General features: G+C 41.0%; 1 protein-coding gene across 4 annotated transcripts in view; it reads left to right on the top strand.

The window, feature by feature from the left end:
• The first annotated feature begins 1,443 nt into the window (after nucleotides 1-1,443).
• CA8 (carbonic anhydrase 8) overlaps nucleotides 1,444-16,431 on the top strand; it is an 86,111-nt gene continuing 71,123 nt past the window's right edge. For 2 of the 4 annotated variants that reach the window (XM_036998194.2, XM_073229572.1), the window contains exons 1-3: nucleotides 1,444-1,755; nucleotides 2,844-3,035; nucleotides 14,382-14,506. In XM_036998194.2, the coding sequence (XP_036854089.1) occupies nucleotides 1,656-1,755; nucleotides 2,844-3,035; nucleotides 14,382-14,506 (417 nt within the window). In that variant the 5' untranslated portion in view covers nucleotides 1,444-1,655. The remainder of the gene's footprint in view (nucleotides 1,756-2,843; nucleotides 3,036-14,381; nucleotides 14,507-16,431) is intronic. The other 2 variants (XM_036998193.2, XM_073229571.1) reach the window with 1 other exon arrangement.

The following is a 16,431-nucleotide window of genomic DNA, read 5'->3' as shown; positions in this document are numbered from 1 at the left end:
TTCCAAAGGTTGATATTTTGGGCAGTGCTTATTATTTTTAAAGGCTGTAGCTTTAGGGGAGACTTCCACTTCTGTCAATCCAGACTTAATAAACTGTGGAGGAGAGAGAGTCCCCTAAAGGACGCAGTTAGCTCAGTCCTTGGAAGGGTATATTAAAAGAACAGAGAAATTATAAGAATGCCTGAAATCCTCAGAGCTAAAGTTGACCAACAGTTTTCACCTATTTTGCTAAAAGTTCTTGAAAGTGTGAGAACTGACTTTCCCCCCTTTCCTTTGGTCCCAATCCACTTTCCAGAGTAATTTCTAATACCTGTGAAGTGGCTTTTTTTAAAGAATGGAGAGATGAGCAAGCAGTGAAGGCCAGGGCCACAGAACTAAAAATCCCCCAAATGATCATCTCCAACCTTAGATGAGGAATTAAACATCACGTAAGGATGGTATTATTTAGGAGCTGGCTATTCACACCACTAGCAGACATTTTGGTGCGTGCATAGACCATATAAAAACAAACTTTACTTAAGGTCCAAAGCTGAGTTTATTACACCTGAATATGTGGAGTAAACCTACTCTGGGGTTATTGGCTCCAGCTTTTGAAAGGCACTGGAACAGGGTCAAAGTCATTAAGTCATTGGGAAACTTGTTAAGAGGTAACAATGCGACCTCTCTGGATCAGGAAAGTTCCTGTTTGTTTCGCAATGTGTGCACTCCATTATTTACACGAGTTCGTTCGGCGTTTGGGAGCTGTGTACACAGCTCCTGGGGCAGCACCCCAGACTCTGAAACTCAATCTGAACACCTTTCCTCATCTTCATTCCCTGCTCCTTCCTTCAAAGTCATAATTTTTCACGGAAAAATTTCCCCAAATGATACCTACTTCTCTAGATTAAACTATTTTTTTCTTAAATGTTTTTAGTAGCTACAAGTGTCCTGCAAAAATTTCCGTACTCGTTTCCACTGTGCTTTAAGGACGAATTAAAAAGTAAATACTAAATAATACAGATTAAGAGTGGTAAACTTTTAATTTTGTTTTGGGGTCTCCCGGCCCTCCGTTTTCTCCTATCCAAAGCAACTCCTCTCTCCGCTTCTCGATTCCCTTTCTTCCCTTTCGGAATAACCTGCAGTAAAGATGCAAATTGAAAAGGGTAAGGAAGTCTAGGCCCTGCGCACAAAGGTCCCCAGAGCGGAGGCTGGGTGCCTGGCGGGTTGTGGGAGGTGAGCGCGGGAGGCCGAGCGAGAGCCGCGGGTGGAGACCGATGCCCAGCCGCCCAGCCGCCCACCGCCCAGCGGTTAGGGCCAGGGGGTATCGTTTCGGCCCGGTGGCCCCAGACTTTCTCCTGCTGTCCACCCCCCACCCTCATCCTCGCCCTCACCCCGACGCGGGGGCCGCAGAGCGAAGGGGGCGGATCCTCCCGTGCCAGACACGCCCCGCCGGGTTTATAAGTCGCTTGCCGGGGCTCCCGGAGCCGCGGCTCCTCGCGCGCTCGCACCTAGCGGGGCAGCCCCAGACTTCAGGCCGGCCCGGCCCGCCCGCGCGCTCCCGCCCGCACTGCCGACCGCCGCGCGCTCCCGCTCCCTCTGCGGGGCGCTTCGCCCCTGCCCACCGGCGGAGGTGCAGGCGCAGCCGGCGAGAGCGCCGAGCGGACCCGCGCCTTCCCATGGCTGACCTGAGCTTCATCGAGGATGCCGTCGCCTTCCCCGAGAAGGAGGAGGATGATGATGAGGAGGAGGAGGGCGTGGAGTGGGGCTACGAAGAAGGTAACCGGCGCGCGTGCGGGGTCCGGCGCCCTGGGGCTGCGCGGCGCGGCGGAACAGCGCGCGCCCCCTTCCCACGTGGTCCCCTGCGCACCCCTCTCTCCCACGTGGGTCCGCGGGCTTTCCCGCGGCTCTGGCCCGCTCTGGGGCCGCAGGCGTTCGCAGGGGCGAGCCTGGCCTTCCTGCAGCGCCGCGGTTGGCACCTGCCGCCGTCCGCGGCGCGAGCTTTAAAGCTGCGGCTCTTAGCAGTCGGCCCCTGGAGGAGCCAAGAGCGGCGTTACACTTGACTCATCTCCTCGGGAACAGTGTTGGCAAACGAATAGGTTCTTGCTGGCTGTGAAGACCCAGAGGGAGAAAGTATTTCTGCCACTGCTCTTTTCGTGAAGAATACTAGCAATGCTCAACATTCAAGTCCTCAATTTCAAGCCGAATTAGTGGCTTGGCTAGATGGGGGTTGACTTTTGGAAAAGTTTAGTTTCCTACAGTTATCCCTGAGGATGTAGGGCTGTTGTTGACTACGTAAGTGGAAACAAATATAGAATTTATAAGTTTAATTATAAAAATATGGAAAGAATATAAATGTATGAACATATAGCTATTTGTATGCACATATGCACACCTCAAAATACTGTACTTACATTTCTGATAAGAGGCATTTATTCACTAGCAGATTTATGGTTTTTGGCTCTCACCAAGCACGTTGAGAGTTACGGAGATTTCCCAGATACTGCACATAATTGAACCAATGAGCAGAGACAGTTTTTTGTGGTATTATTTTGTTTTCTAATCACAGATGAGCAAAATTTTTTAGTCATAAACTATTAGGTCTGTGTGGACAAATACTGATAGAATATTTTGTTAGTCCAGAATTTTGTATGTGGTATTTGATAATATTAGATGATGCAAAATACAAATGCAAAAATTCACATGCATTTGCCGTACTTCATCTGTGAAGAAACAGTAGTCATAACCTTCTTAATGTCAAGCATCATGAACAGGGTTGAAATTAGTTTTTTTACATGTTACATTTTACTGTAACTTATTATTATTATTTTTTAACCTGTTCTGCATTTGCTTCATTTTGTCCCTAGGCGTTGAGTGGGGCTTGGTGTTTCCTGATGCTAATGGGGAATACCAGTCTCCCATTAACTTAAACTCAAGAGAAGCTAGATATGACCCCTCACTGCTGGATGTACGCCTCTCCCCAAATTACGTGGTCTGCCGAGACTGTGAAGTCACCAACGACGGGCATACCATTCAGGTTATCCTGAAGTCAAAATCAGGTATTTTAGAAGATGCTTCTTTGTGTTCTTGTAAACTAGAAGTCATCCCAGCGCTGTTGAACTCTCATTTATTTTATATGACCTTAAAGGTAGAACTAACCTTTATTGTCAGGATACCTTTCTATGTTATAGAATACGTTGTTTGGAATTACTTTCTGAAACATTCTGGGGAGGCTAAAAGGAAGAGATTATGAGATGGCAGTTTGGTTGTTTTATGTTGTATGATGTTACTGGAACAACCATACCTGGTCAGCTTATACTTAATGGAATTTGAGGAAAGGTAAATGCAGGTGTACCAATCTGTATTGTGCGTAAATTGTTGATATGGTGAAATCATTTAGGTAATTATAAATTTTACTGTGGTGTGAAACTAAAGATTAGGATTTATGGACATAATTTGACATTCATGATAGACTTTTCAAAATAATTTTCTTCAGTATATCAATATGACACAACTTTTAACTAATAGTGATCAAAACCCTCTAAACTCAGCAAAAGATTTAAAAGGCAAACAAAATTCTTGCTTTCACTTATGTATTTTTAAAGTCCTCTACGCTCCTCTGAACCTATTTGGAAGTGATCTGAAGTGTTTTGTGGAAAAGGTGTTGGATAAGTACCAAAGCTTAGCTAAATGTAGTGGAGGGGAAATAATTTTTTAAAGTTAGCATTAATACCATGATTTTCATAGTGAATAATAACTGTATTTCCTTCTTGGGAAGAATGTAAAATTAGAGTATGTTGAAATACTAGGAGGTATTTAATAAACCAAGACCAACTGAACTCAAATTAATTCCAAATTGGTAAATTTAGTATTTCAAACCATAAACTCTTGGATTTAATATTAGGCAGGGCAGGTATTGATGTCCATCTATGGATTTTTAAATTCAGTGTGAATATTCTTGAACTTTAGTTTAGCATCCATAGAGTCTTGTAATTTTCCTACTGTTCTGAGTTCAGTCAAAGTATGGGCATCACTCAAAACAGATTCTAGGTGTTAAGATGTATATTCAAAGAGACAGTTTCAGATATCAATTTAAACTTAAATCAAATTTTTCTGGGGAGTTATCTTTGATGGGACATTGTTATTTTTAAAATACACTGTAAAAGTATTGAATGCTGACTATCCTGGCATATAAAAACTTTTTAAGTTCATACATATGTATTGGTATTGTTGACATTCTTTGTACTTCTGGAAATAAACATTTATGTATCTATAAAAGATGTTTAAACATTTTGTTAAATGAACATTTTAATGAACACTTCATGTTAAACATCATGGCGAGTGCATGTTGGTTGTATACAATCGATAAGACTCTTCTTGACAATTCACAGTTTAGTGAAAACACAGTCCTTTTAAGTATTAGTGTTAATATGGTATGGTAAATGTTATAAAGTATTATGAGAGCTCAGAGGAATGACTGAGTTCAAATACTGTCAATTAAGACTGTGTGTGTCCATTCCTGCTCTAGGGGCAAATTTACTTGATCAAATTGCATTTAATGTTTTTTTTTTCTGGTCACTTCTCAAACACTCACAACTCTCCTTGACCCCTTACTTCACCTCAAATGGAGACTGTTAAGCAATGTTTAGAATCCCTAACCACCAGTTGTGTTAGCTTTTGCTGTCCTTATGTTCTCCATCCCTAGCCCTGACCACGGAGAAGAGCTGTCTGTATTGCTGTCTAGGCCTAATTCAGATACACTTGCTTCCAACCCCATCCTTCTGCCTCCTCAGAGGTCTTGCTCCTTGAGATGCTCTATGTCCCTTCTGCCACTAAGATAATTTCTTCTTCATGTTTCTTTCCTTTCAGTATCTCTCCAAACTTAAAAAAAGGTAACAAAAACTGTCATGTCTGGACCCAGGTTTATTACTATTTTCTTTGTAGGATATTTGTTTCTCAAAGCGATAGTTTGCAAGCCCAGGATGCCCTGCCATTCGTTTATTGAATTCCAGTCTTATCTTTATCGAAATAGAATATAAATATACTTTACATAGTTGACTACTGCCTAATTCCTCTTTGCCTGTGGTTATACCTACTCCCTCCCCACCTAAAACTTTTTGCCCTTATGACAACCACTTTGAACTCTTAGCTGTTAATCCTGCTGTCACCTTCATTTTTCTTTCTTTCCTTTTGTTTAAACTGCAGTATAGTTGATACACAATTTTATATTGGTTTCAGGCATTCAGTGTAGTGATTTGACAGTTACACACATGAAATGCTCACCATCATAAGTATAGCTACCATCTGTCACCACACAAAGATAACTGTGATATTAGACTGAATTTCCTATGTTGTACTTTCATCACCATGACTTAATTTTTTAATAATTGGAAGTTTGTATCTCTTTATCCCCTTCATCTTATTTTGCCCCTCCCTCTAGCCCCCTCCCCTATGGCATCCTCTTTGTTTCTTTATAAAACATGTTAATATTGTCTTGCTTTGATAATTTAAGATATCAGTGAACTCCCTAATCGGCAAGATGAGGCTCCTTCTCTGACTGCCCCCCCACATCATGGTTTTGTCCCCCTATTGCTCCTGTATACTTAAATTACAATTTTATTTAAATTAGCCCTCATGTTTTTATTATGGTGATGTTAACCGCAACTATATTTTTCTAACTGAAACTGTATTTTGTTTCCTTTATTGAACAATGCGGGTTCTTGCCCTGGAGTTAATGTCTAATCATTTTTTGTTTATTCAGTTTTTATTTATTTTTCATCATTTCATTTCCTAATTCTCTGACCGATGGTAGACCTCATTCAGATGCATCAGGAAGCCCTTCCTTACACCCCTTGGAGGCCTCTCTTCCCTTCTCCTGGGGTCTGGACAGTGTGCTATCAAGGCCTGCCGCGTAGCCATCACATGCAACTCCCTGCACCATAAGAAAGTCCCTTTGCTTGTCTTCCATGTCTGGTACTGTGTTTTTGCATGCTGTGACATCCTCTTTTGAGGTTGTTCCTTCATCGCAGGGAGTTTCTGGGTTTATTCCCTCCTATGCTCATCTTCTAGTGATTTCCCAAGGAGAAGGGCATGTGAGAGTAAATGGACACCTCGTGTGTGTCTGTGCTGGTTACCGGGAGGGCCCCTTCAATCAGGGCAATGGTGTCTTTTATGTCTCAGAAATTTTTCTTATATTATTTCATGGATACATTTTCCATTTTTCCTTTCATTCTTTCCTAACTTCTATTTTCTTTTTGTCTTTTTCTTCTACTTTCTGGTACTTCCTCAACTTATATCTTTCAGTCTTTCTATGAAGCTTTTAATTTCTGTTCTTATATTTTTCATCTCTAAAATATTGTTCTTATTCTATGAATTTTTTTGAGTTGTGAAGAAACAGCTTCTAATATTTTTTTCATGAATATGGATCTTCCTCCATTCTTCTCTGTAATGCTTTTTTCCCATTTTCTGTGTGTCTATTTATTCTAGGTTCCTTCTTCTATTTGTTTTGGTCTCTCTCTTTTATATTGGAAGTTCTTCTCAAATGTCTGGTGATCTTTGGCCCTTTGTCCGTATTAAGGAATGGGCCTGAAAATCGGATTAGAAGCTCTGTGTGTGTGTGTGCAGAGAGTGAAGTCTGGTGGGCATTCCAGTACCCTGATTCAGTAAGGGCCTAGCATTGCAGGAGCCTTTGCAGGTTTATCAGCTTCTCTGAGGGCAGGGGTGTGGTGCCTCATAGCTGGCTGTCCGCATTCTGGTTGTTGACCACAGACAAACAGGTGTAACCAGAGTTGTACCTTTGTTACAGTTGATGAACTGGAATGGACACATCAGTGTTACCCCAAGTCTATAGTGTACGTTAGAGTTTGCTTCTGGTGGTGTGCATTCTGTGGATCTGGACAAATATATAAAAACATGGACCCACCATTATGGTATCACATAGAATGGTTTCACTGCCGTAAAAATCCTCTGTGCTCCCCTTTTCATCCCTTCGTCTTCCCAACCCCTGACAATTACTGCTCTTTTTCTTCTCTACATAGTTTTACCTTTTTCAGAATATCATATAGTTGAAATCATACATTATGTAGCCTTTTCAGATTGGCTTCTTTCATTTATGCATATTACCCCATGCATTTAAGTTTTCTTGAATGCTGTCATTTTGCAAAAAATCTTACAGAATGAGAACTTTTTTTTTTTAACAGAAATTATAGCTCATACCACTCTACTGAAACCTTAGGCATCACAGAGGCTGTCAGAATCCTGGGGTCCTTTATTTCTTTCTTTCTTTGATTTTTTTTTTGCTTTGTTTATATTAAAAGATAATAAGTGCTGAAAAGACTTACAACAATTGTAGTTTAATTTAAATGCTTATACTTACTAAAGCTTTTAACATAATCCTAATGATAGAGTTCCTCTATATAATCCCATGTGAAGATACTACCTTGTTTTAAATTTGAGGCATGTCATGAGCATGAATCCTGTATCCTTAACCCTTGCTGAAACGTCCCAAACCCAGGTCACTGATAATCTTCTCATCCCATTAGCTAATGGCCACTTTAAAATTCTTAGAATACTTTAATTTGCAGTGGCATTTTTGGAAACCCTCTCTTCCGTTGGTCTTGTTATTTCACCTCTTGATGTTTCTTTTTAACTTTGCTTTCCCTGCCAGTTCTTCATTCTCCATTATCCTTAAACAATGGGATTTCTCATGGTTTCCAACTCGACCCTCTTTTCTTTTTGTGCTATGTGTGCCCCATAAGCAGTTCACCCATACAGTCTGTATGCTGTTTTGTTCAGCATCCTGTTATCCAATAAGACAGCAAATACATTTAGGAAAGAGGCTAAAGTCACAGGTTCACTGAGAGCGTGGGCCCCTGGAGGGCTGCCAGTCAAGCCTCCCATCTCAGACCCTCTGGCAAATGGCTGGACAGCCTCAGCTTGAACAGCTCAGGAAAGGAAATACATTTCTTACTGAGGAAATTCATTTTTCTTTTGAGTAATTCTTTAAAGTTTATAGTTCTGTGATCTTCCTCATTGCTTCTGTTTTGGGATTCTGGACTTACACAGTACTTTCACGTGGCATCCTTTAAAATACTGACTGCCATCACCATATCATGAGGTTGCCATTTCTCCTTTCAGACATACTTAGTTCCTTTAGCATGCCTCATGATAACCCATCATCCCCCAATACATGCTTCCTGGTTATTTGTTGTAGGAACTGCAAACTCACTCGTCTCTGAGAGCCAAATATTATAAATGAGGGCAGCCAGCAGAGCAAAACTTGTAAATAGCAATTGCCTCAATGCTTTATCTGCAGTGTCAGGAGGCAGTAGGGACTGGTGGGGACTGTGGGCAATCAGCAAACTGCAGAGAGCATGCCTGGTTTGCCAGATGTTCAACATATCAGGGGAAGCTAGAGATGTGGACCTGTGAGTCAAACACACAGTGACTGGTGTTATCTGGCCTGTAAGGTGCAGTTGGCAGTCTTTGTTTTACCTTATGAAGGTGTTACATGCTTTGCATCAGGTAAATATAAATGAACCCCAAAGCCCTCAAGGTTGACTACCTTATGGTAAGTTGTAGAAAGGTAGCTGTACAGGGAGAGATTATTTTTTCACTGAAATTATTAGGGGAGGATTTGGGAGGAAGTAGCACTTGCATTGATCATTGAAGGGTGAATAAATAGCACTTGGATTGGGAAGATTGGGATGTGTGGAAAGAGACGAGGCAAAAAAGATAGGATAGGAAAGGTCTGGAGATCATATGAGGAAAAACAAATCCTTAAGTGTATGTGGAAGAAAAGATTCATATTCATGTTAAATGAGGTTAGTAGAAAATTTAGTGGAGAGGCCATGTTGGAGCCAATTCATGAGGGGTCTTGACTCCAAGTCTAAAACGTATAGCCTTTTTTTTCCTGTATGATAAAGTCATAATTAGCATGTTGCTTTAGGAAAGGTCATCTGGCCACACTGAACAAGATGGTATTGGGAAAGGATTGGCAGCCACTTTGAAGATTTTGCAAGAGATTCAGTTAAGCTGCAGTTAGTTGTCTGGGCATGTCAGTGGAAACGAAGGGATGACATGAGAGGTTTCTGAGGTGTCATCTGTGGAATGTCAGTGATTGGTAACGTGGAACAAGGAAAGGAGGGAATCGTCAGAGGGGGGTCTTGGGGTGGATCTGCTGTGACTGGACCAACTTTGGATCCTGTTGCTGTTCTTCAGCCTCTGCTGTGAGCGTATTTTAAGGTGGCAGAGCCCTTCCTAGAGTGGAGTTGAGCCAAATAGTTACCTCCCAGGTATTACTTGACCAGGTTGTTGGTCCTGTTCGCTCCTTGAGCTTGGACAATTTTATAAAGGCTGCCACATACACCATATAATTTCTCTGCTGAACACATGAATCACTGTACTGCAGGAATTTTAACATTTTGGTATTCACAGACAAATTAAAATTGAACACACAGTGGTGTAAAGTGTGGTTTAAGTACAAAAATATGACTATAGATTTCTAGCCTGAGTGGTTTGACATTTAAGTTGTGAAAAAGTATAAGACTGGCCATACTCGTGCAATAGAATGTCATTCCATCTGATGACAAGCAGTGTGCTAAGGCTGTGACATTTTTAATGGGCTATCAGTATGCAAGAGATTGCTCATGAGGACAGGTCATTTGTGCCCTTCACTGTATCTTATTATAGAAACCTTAATTAGAAAATTTTACATCTGGGTCTTCTATAATTCTCAATATTAAATATAGGCTAAGTTATTATGATTATGAGTCATACTTTTTCCAAAAACGTGACAACTTTTTATAATGCTTCCTAGCAACCTTGCTGGTTTAAAGATGAAATTGTCAAAAAAATCTTAAAATTATTTTCATGTAAGAAGAGGCTCTGTGTTATTTATTTATGTGAAATGTCAGGGTTGAATTCTTTATGACTGTATTTATTATTTACTAACTTTGGGGGATTTGAACTACCTGGATAGTTGCTGTAGTCTGCTTCATTTTGCTTATGTAGACCCCACCTAACTGGCCTCCTCTCCATTCTTTTGATGTTATCTTTACCCTTAAGAACTGATGATATTTATTCCTTAAAATAAAGCTGTAGATTAAAAGCTAAAGACAGTAAAAAACAGTCATTTTTGCTTTTAAGATTTTGAATACTCTTTTGGGAATGTTATATGAATACATTTGGGATTCTTAAAAGCTAACCTGAGGTTATAAAATCTTTGAACCTATTGATAATAAACTATTCGGGCCTTTGGATCCTTGGGGGACATGTCAGGGACCATTAGTGTTGGTCTCCCTCCATGCTGGAGGTGTGGCTCCAGCATGCTCTGTCTCCTGGCCTCGCTGGCTTTGCCTGGGCTATGACAGCAGCTTTCTAGCTGGTTAGGGGTGCCCTTTGCTGGTCCACTGTCTGTGCAGACATAAGAGTAATACCATAAGTACAAAAGTTTAGTCCCCTGCTTAAAAGCTATCATGATTTCCCCCATGATAACCCCAGCCCCTAAGCATAGGCTGCAAGTCCTCCCCTGATGTTCACAATGCCTTTGGCCATTGGTGACATCTAACTATTCTTCTGGAACACATTCAGGCTGGTGCATATCAGCCTCTGCCCTCCGCTTGGAATGTACCTTCTCATTTCTTCTCTTAGTGAACTCTTCAATACTCTGCTGAGCTGTTGTCTCCTCTGGAAAGTCCTCCCTGATATCTGATACCCTCTTGATTGTGGCTTGGTCCTTGCTGGGTCCCTCTGAATGCCTGGTGTACTTTCCCCTTGCTGCTCCTGGTGAAGCCTGTTCAAACTATTAAGTTTAATTCCTTAAACACTGAGAATGCCTTGCCAGCACCGAAACTATCTTTCTTTGTATATACTCAGTGGTCAGGGTAGTGCTGGTATGAAGTCCACCTCAAAGTGTGCATGCTAAACTCACATGAAATGAAGGGGAACAAGCTGTGATAGCTTTTGGATCATCTGGAAAATTTGTTTTAAGCAAAAGATTTTGGAAGCTTACATAGATTTAGATAAATGTGTGTGTATGTATATGTGTGTGTGTGTGTGTGTGTGTGTGTGTGTGTGTAATGTCTTTATGGTATTCTCAAATTTTGCAGAATCTTCCAAAAGGAGCTCTTTTATGTCTATAAGTATGATGGTCATGTCAAAGACCATTAAAGAAAATGAAGACAGTAGTGCGGCATCAGTTTATTTTATATTTGTTTCACAAGTTTGTTATTCTAAGGAAATGCAGCATGTCATCGGTGTGAGTTTCATGTTGTTCCATTGTAATTTTATTGAATATAATGACAGCACAGCTAATAAACCTGCCATTTGGTGACAAAATATCACTTAGCGAAATTGGATAGCCATAAATACAGAAAAAGTGTACTTCTTTTGATATGACTAGTTTCCTTCTTAAAAAAAAAAGCTGTAGAAAGGGAGAATAATGTCTTAAGAGGATGTTGCCAAATGGGTAAAACAGAGCTTCTATTTATTTTTATTTCATAAACACAATAATTCTTGAGGGATGAACAGGTAATATTGTACCTGGCACCTCATAAAACCTCTAGTTCAGTATTTTGTCATTTTTATGGTTTTACACAGCCATGCAATTTTTGTGTGGTTTAACTTTGGATTTTTCATCTGCAGCAACAGTGAAAGGTACCCAGAGCCTGATTCCTGGCTGAAAGCTGCCTCTTTGTCACTTCTCCCCGGGGACCAGGCCTGAGCAACATGCTTCCCTTCTTTATGTTCATCGTCAACCTAGTAGAATGTAAGACCCATGTGGATCTTGTTTCATTATAATTTTATTGGTCGCAGTGACTCCACAGCTAACAAACCTGCCATGTAGTCACCAAATATAACTCAGTGGAAGTCTGATCTTCATAAATGTCTGAATTTACATTTCATCCTAATAGAATGTAGGATCCACAAGCCAGGGAATTGTGTCTGTTTTGTCAAAATCAGTGTATCTTAAGACTTAATACAGTGCCTGGTACAATGTAGGTGATCAAAAACTATTTGTAGAAAGTATGAGTAAGTGGACCCCCGAGGGCCTGTTGTGTCTCTATGAAGACAAAGAGCTGTGCGGTTTAAATTTCCAGGGCATTTAGAATATCAGCTCTATCTCCAAGTTTTAAACTAAGGCTTCATCCCTGTTAGAGAAATACTGGACATTGATGATTTGTGGCGTATATTTTGGAAGCAGGAGTCTCCTGTGAAATCACTGTGAAGATCAGTTTCCTCCTTTTCTGTAAGAAAGTTCTGGGAGACTTTCTGTAACTGTTTCAGAAATGTGTACCTGATTAAGAGATTTTGGGAAAGATTTTTTAATCTTTCTTATTTCACATGCTCTTCATGTCACAATACCCTTCTTTGTTTATCCTTGGCAATGTGGAGCCAAGCCTCCTCCAAGAGAATTTTTGTCTTCTTTTAAAAGTAGGGTATTACAGAAGCCCCTGCCAGGAGCCCCTGGTCCAGGTGTAGCTGCCCACAGGGACGGGTGTTTGGGAGATGGTGTGCATGGTGCGTAGATGCTGGAACTCCTTCCCCATTCTTCCTGAGACAAGCTGGGACAGCCAAGGGAAAGGAATGAGTCTTGAGGGCATTCAGAGACTGTGGTACCCTGGTTGAAATAAAAACAGTTCACGCTCTTCAGTCTACCGCGCGGGAGGCTATTGCAGAGGCAGTGAGCATGCACCACACTTCTGGATAATCTGTAAATCTTGGTGACCGCATATTTGCATTCTTCAGGATCATTCTGGGAAGTAGGATGATGTGTAGTACAAAGGAGGGACCTCTGTTTGGGAATCTAGGCTGCAAGAACACTCTATGCTTTAGCTTGTGCTCCCGAATGCTGGAATTTGTGTTTTGCATGGGCACACAGGTCAGAAGATGAGAGCTCCAGGCTCCTGGAGTGGCTGACTGGGTGACCAGGGCAGGTCACACTTAGCCCCCCTCAGCCGCATTTTTCTCCCCTGCCTATGGGGATGATATCTTTGACCCCTCAGTTGTGTTGTGAAACTTAAAATAAGACCAAGTGTGAGGAAAACATTCAAGTCATCCCTGACAATGTTATCCTAAAGGCCTTTCCCTCTGGATGTGAAGTTTATGTCCTAAAACGCCTTTTGCTACTGATGCTTTTTCTTCTTCCTTTGAGTTGGTGGAAAGCATAGGACCAGATTTATAGAGCACTTTACTTAGCAAGGACTTTATGGCATTCGTTTGTGCAGTAATCTCGTCTATCTCTTTTCTGCCTGTGTTTTCCCTTTTGCTCTTTTTTCTAATTCCTGGTCTGGCTGTATCACAAGTACCTTGTTGTAAGCAGCCTTAAGTTCGTTTTTGAACAAGTTATTAGACGAAGAAGAACTAACCAAGTAAGTAAATATCACTGCACCAGTTCTCTTTCTTCTCCTTTGAGTTTTAGAGGAAGGGTGGAGGTGAGAGCTGCTCCCCTGGGCACTGTTTCTTCCTCCACCGCCCCTCCAGGGGAGCCGCTAATCTCTTTCCAAGGGACCCCTGCTGGGGGCAGCGGGTGAATTCTGGCAGCTCCCTGGCCAAAAGTAACCTATAATTCTAACTGACACCATTTAGAATAAATACTTTTTATAGGAGACCTGCAAATGATCTTTATTTGTGTCAAAATTGGTCATTTGTAATAAACTTTATTTCAAGTTTTGCCATATGCTATCAGGGAGTCTTTATCTTAAGAAAGTATTTTATTGCTTGAAGACAGGTTCTTGAGAAATACAAAAGTATTTTTTATCTTGCTTTAGAATGCTCTTGTTTGGGACAAAGTTCTGGGTTTTATCCAGAAATGAAAAGTAGAGACCAGAACCTTTAAAACCAGTGTTAATATTTTAAGTATTGTTAGTATTTTATCACAATTTATTTTGTTTGTGTATATGTGACACTGAATGGTAAATTGCTTTTTAAGTGTGATTTCATTGTTGAAAATCAGATTGGCTTAATAGATGGATAAATCTGTAAATGGAATACATACTAGTACAAATGGATGATCTGAAGAGAAGGTTTAATTTTTTGATAGGTCTGTAGCAAACTATTTTAGTCTGAGACTCAAAGCATATTGTTGTCCCTACATGAGTGCTGTGTTTAAGTCCTAGGGAATAGAGCGACTGCATTTGTTTTCTTTGTCTACTCTATACCACAACCCAAAATGTCAACATATGCACATTATTACCCAGTATTTCAAAGTTTTTTAATTTCTACTGTGTCAAGGTGATAGTGTATATTCATCTCACAATTGTGATGAATTTCTCATTTTGGCTGTATGAATTTAATCTACAGAGCTCATGGGAGCTTTCTGGCAAAACATGTCCCCAATATTTATAATGCTGTGCTGAAGAATATGTTTGATATGTAATTAAATAGAATTTCTTTTCTTTTTTTAGTTCTATCGGGAGGTCCATTGCTTCAAGGGCATGAATTTGAACTGTATGAAGTTAGATTTCACTGGGGGAGAGAAAACCAGCGTGGTTCTGAGCACACAGTTAATTTCAAAGCTTTTCCCATGGAGGTAAGAATAACAAATCATCACCTAAATCTCTCATTCCTGTGAAGTATTTAGCGATTTACTGAAAATGGTTTAGATTCAAAGCAGATACATAGCTCTTGAATTTTATCAATTTATATTAAAATTAAAAAATGCTTAATGTAATGTAAACTTGAGGCAGCAAATGAAGCCTTCCATTGACGTTAGTGGTTTGGGTGGGCACAGAGGTAATCTGTGCCAATAAGTTTCATCCTTGTGTTGTTACTGTGCTAAGTATTCTGTCACCTCTGCAGAGTTAGTGGGTGATTTTTGTAGATGCCATGAATAGATTAAGCTGAAAACAGATAACTTTTGGAGAGATCTCAACACTAATTAAAGTTCTAGTTTACCTCTGATTTAAATTAATAAGTTGTTTTTATTCACCTCAAGAAATTAAGAGAGAGAGATTTTTAGAGTCATTCTTTTGTTTGAAGAATTCCCTCCCACTTTTCTTCTTAGTCGACTTCTGTTCTTCCTTCAGTATCTAGTCGCAGCATCATGCCTTCCATGGGTCTTTTTCTGAGTTCCTTCCCTAAGCAGGGTGAACTGCTTCCTCATCTGTGCTCCCAGTGTACATGATAGATTATTGCTGAGGCACCGAGGCTATGGATTGCACCCTTGATTGTCTAAAGTTTTTTTCTTACTGATTGTGGGCTCCTGTCATGGACTGAAGTGTCCGTGTCCTCGTTCGCCCCTCCCATTCATATGTTGAAACTCTGCCCTCCAGTGTGCAGGTATTAGAAGGTGGGGCCTTAGAGAGGTAATTGGGATCAGGTGAGGTCATGGGGGTGGTGCCCTCATGAGTGGCATTCGTGCCCATAGAAGAGTCCTGAAAGAGCTGTTTCCTCCCTTCCCCACCATACGAGGACACTCCAGGAAGACAGCCATCTGTCTGCAAGTCAGGCAGCAGGCCCTCACCAAATGCTGTTACCTTGATCCTGGACTTCCCAGCCATCAGAACATGAGAAGTAAAAGTTTGTTATCTAAGCACCCAGTCTGAGGTTATGTTTCCTAGCAGCCAGAGCTGACTAAGACAGCTCCTGTCTCATCCGCCACCCCTTTTTACTCCCATCATTTTGTCCATTGCCAGGTACCTTAGAGACAGTCTGTGTTGGTGAAACTGGGGAGATGGCCCTCTTAGTACACACCTTATTTATATTTCTTTCTATAAGGACCCTTGCTTCCCTCTAGGGAATAGTCCTTCAGTGGCAAGTAATAGTATGTTTGGGGGCTGCTGGAATGCCCGGCATCCTTCTCTGTCGTTCTCAGCTGCACATGTACTTACTAAGTTTGGAACTTCTCATGGTCCAGTCCTGCCTCACATCCATGCCTCATATACTCTTCAGCACACTGCAGTTGTTTTTTCCCCCACCATCTATAAAACATTTAGTATTTTTCACTTTTAAGACTTGAGTCTTTTTTGATGAAAGAGATGTCCTACGTTTCCAAAGGGATTTTTAAAAATTATAATTAATGTTGAGAAATACTTCCTCTGACTTCATCCTTTAAGGGACATATATTATCTGTATAAATGATACAGCAGAGATTTCCAGTCACTGTGGCCTTGATGGGGAGGCTGGCTCTTCAAGGTCCACAGACATCTTCTCTCCTACTGTTTGAAATGATTCTGCCCTGTTTTTGTGTCACCTCCATCTACTGCCCTAACCTCATCCAACATGAGAAGGATGAGTTCACACTGGAACTCATCAAAGAGGAAAGAGGACACAAAATGGCTCAAAACAATTAAACCTACTGGGTGGTGGAGGGCAGGGTGAGGGGCAGGAGAGACATTGGGCTGCCAGGGCCTCAGACCTGGTTTGAGAGGTCATTTCATCTCAACTAGTCCTCAAAGACAGACTCCAATAATAAAAAATTTAGGGAGAAATGGGAATAATTGGAGAGGCAACAAT

This window comes from Manis javanica, chromosome 2 (assembly GCF_040802235.1).
Source record: "Manis javanica isolate MJ-LG chromosome 2, MJ_LKY, whole genome shotgun sequence".
Classification (NCBI taxonomy): Eukaryota; Metazoa; Chordata; class Mammalia; order Pholidota; family Manidae; genus Manis; species Manis javanica.
The sequence above is the reverse complement of the archived record's forward strand: the minus strand, read 5'-3'. Positions and strand labels throughout refer to the sequence as shown.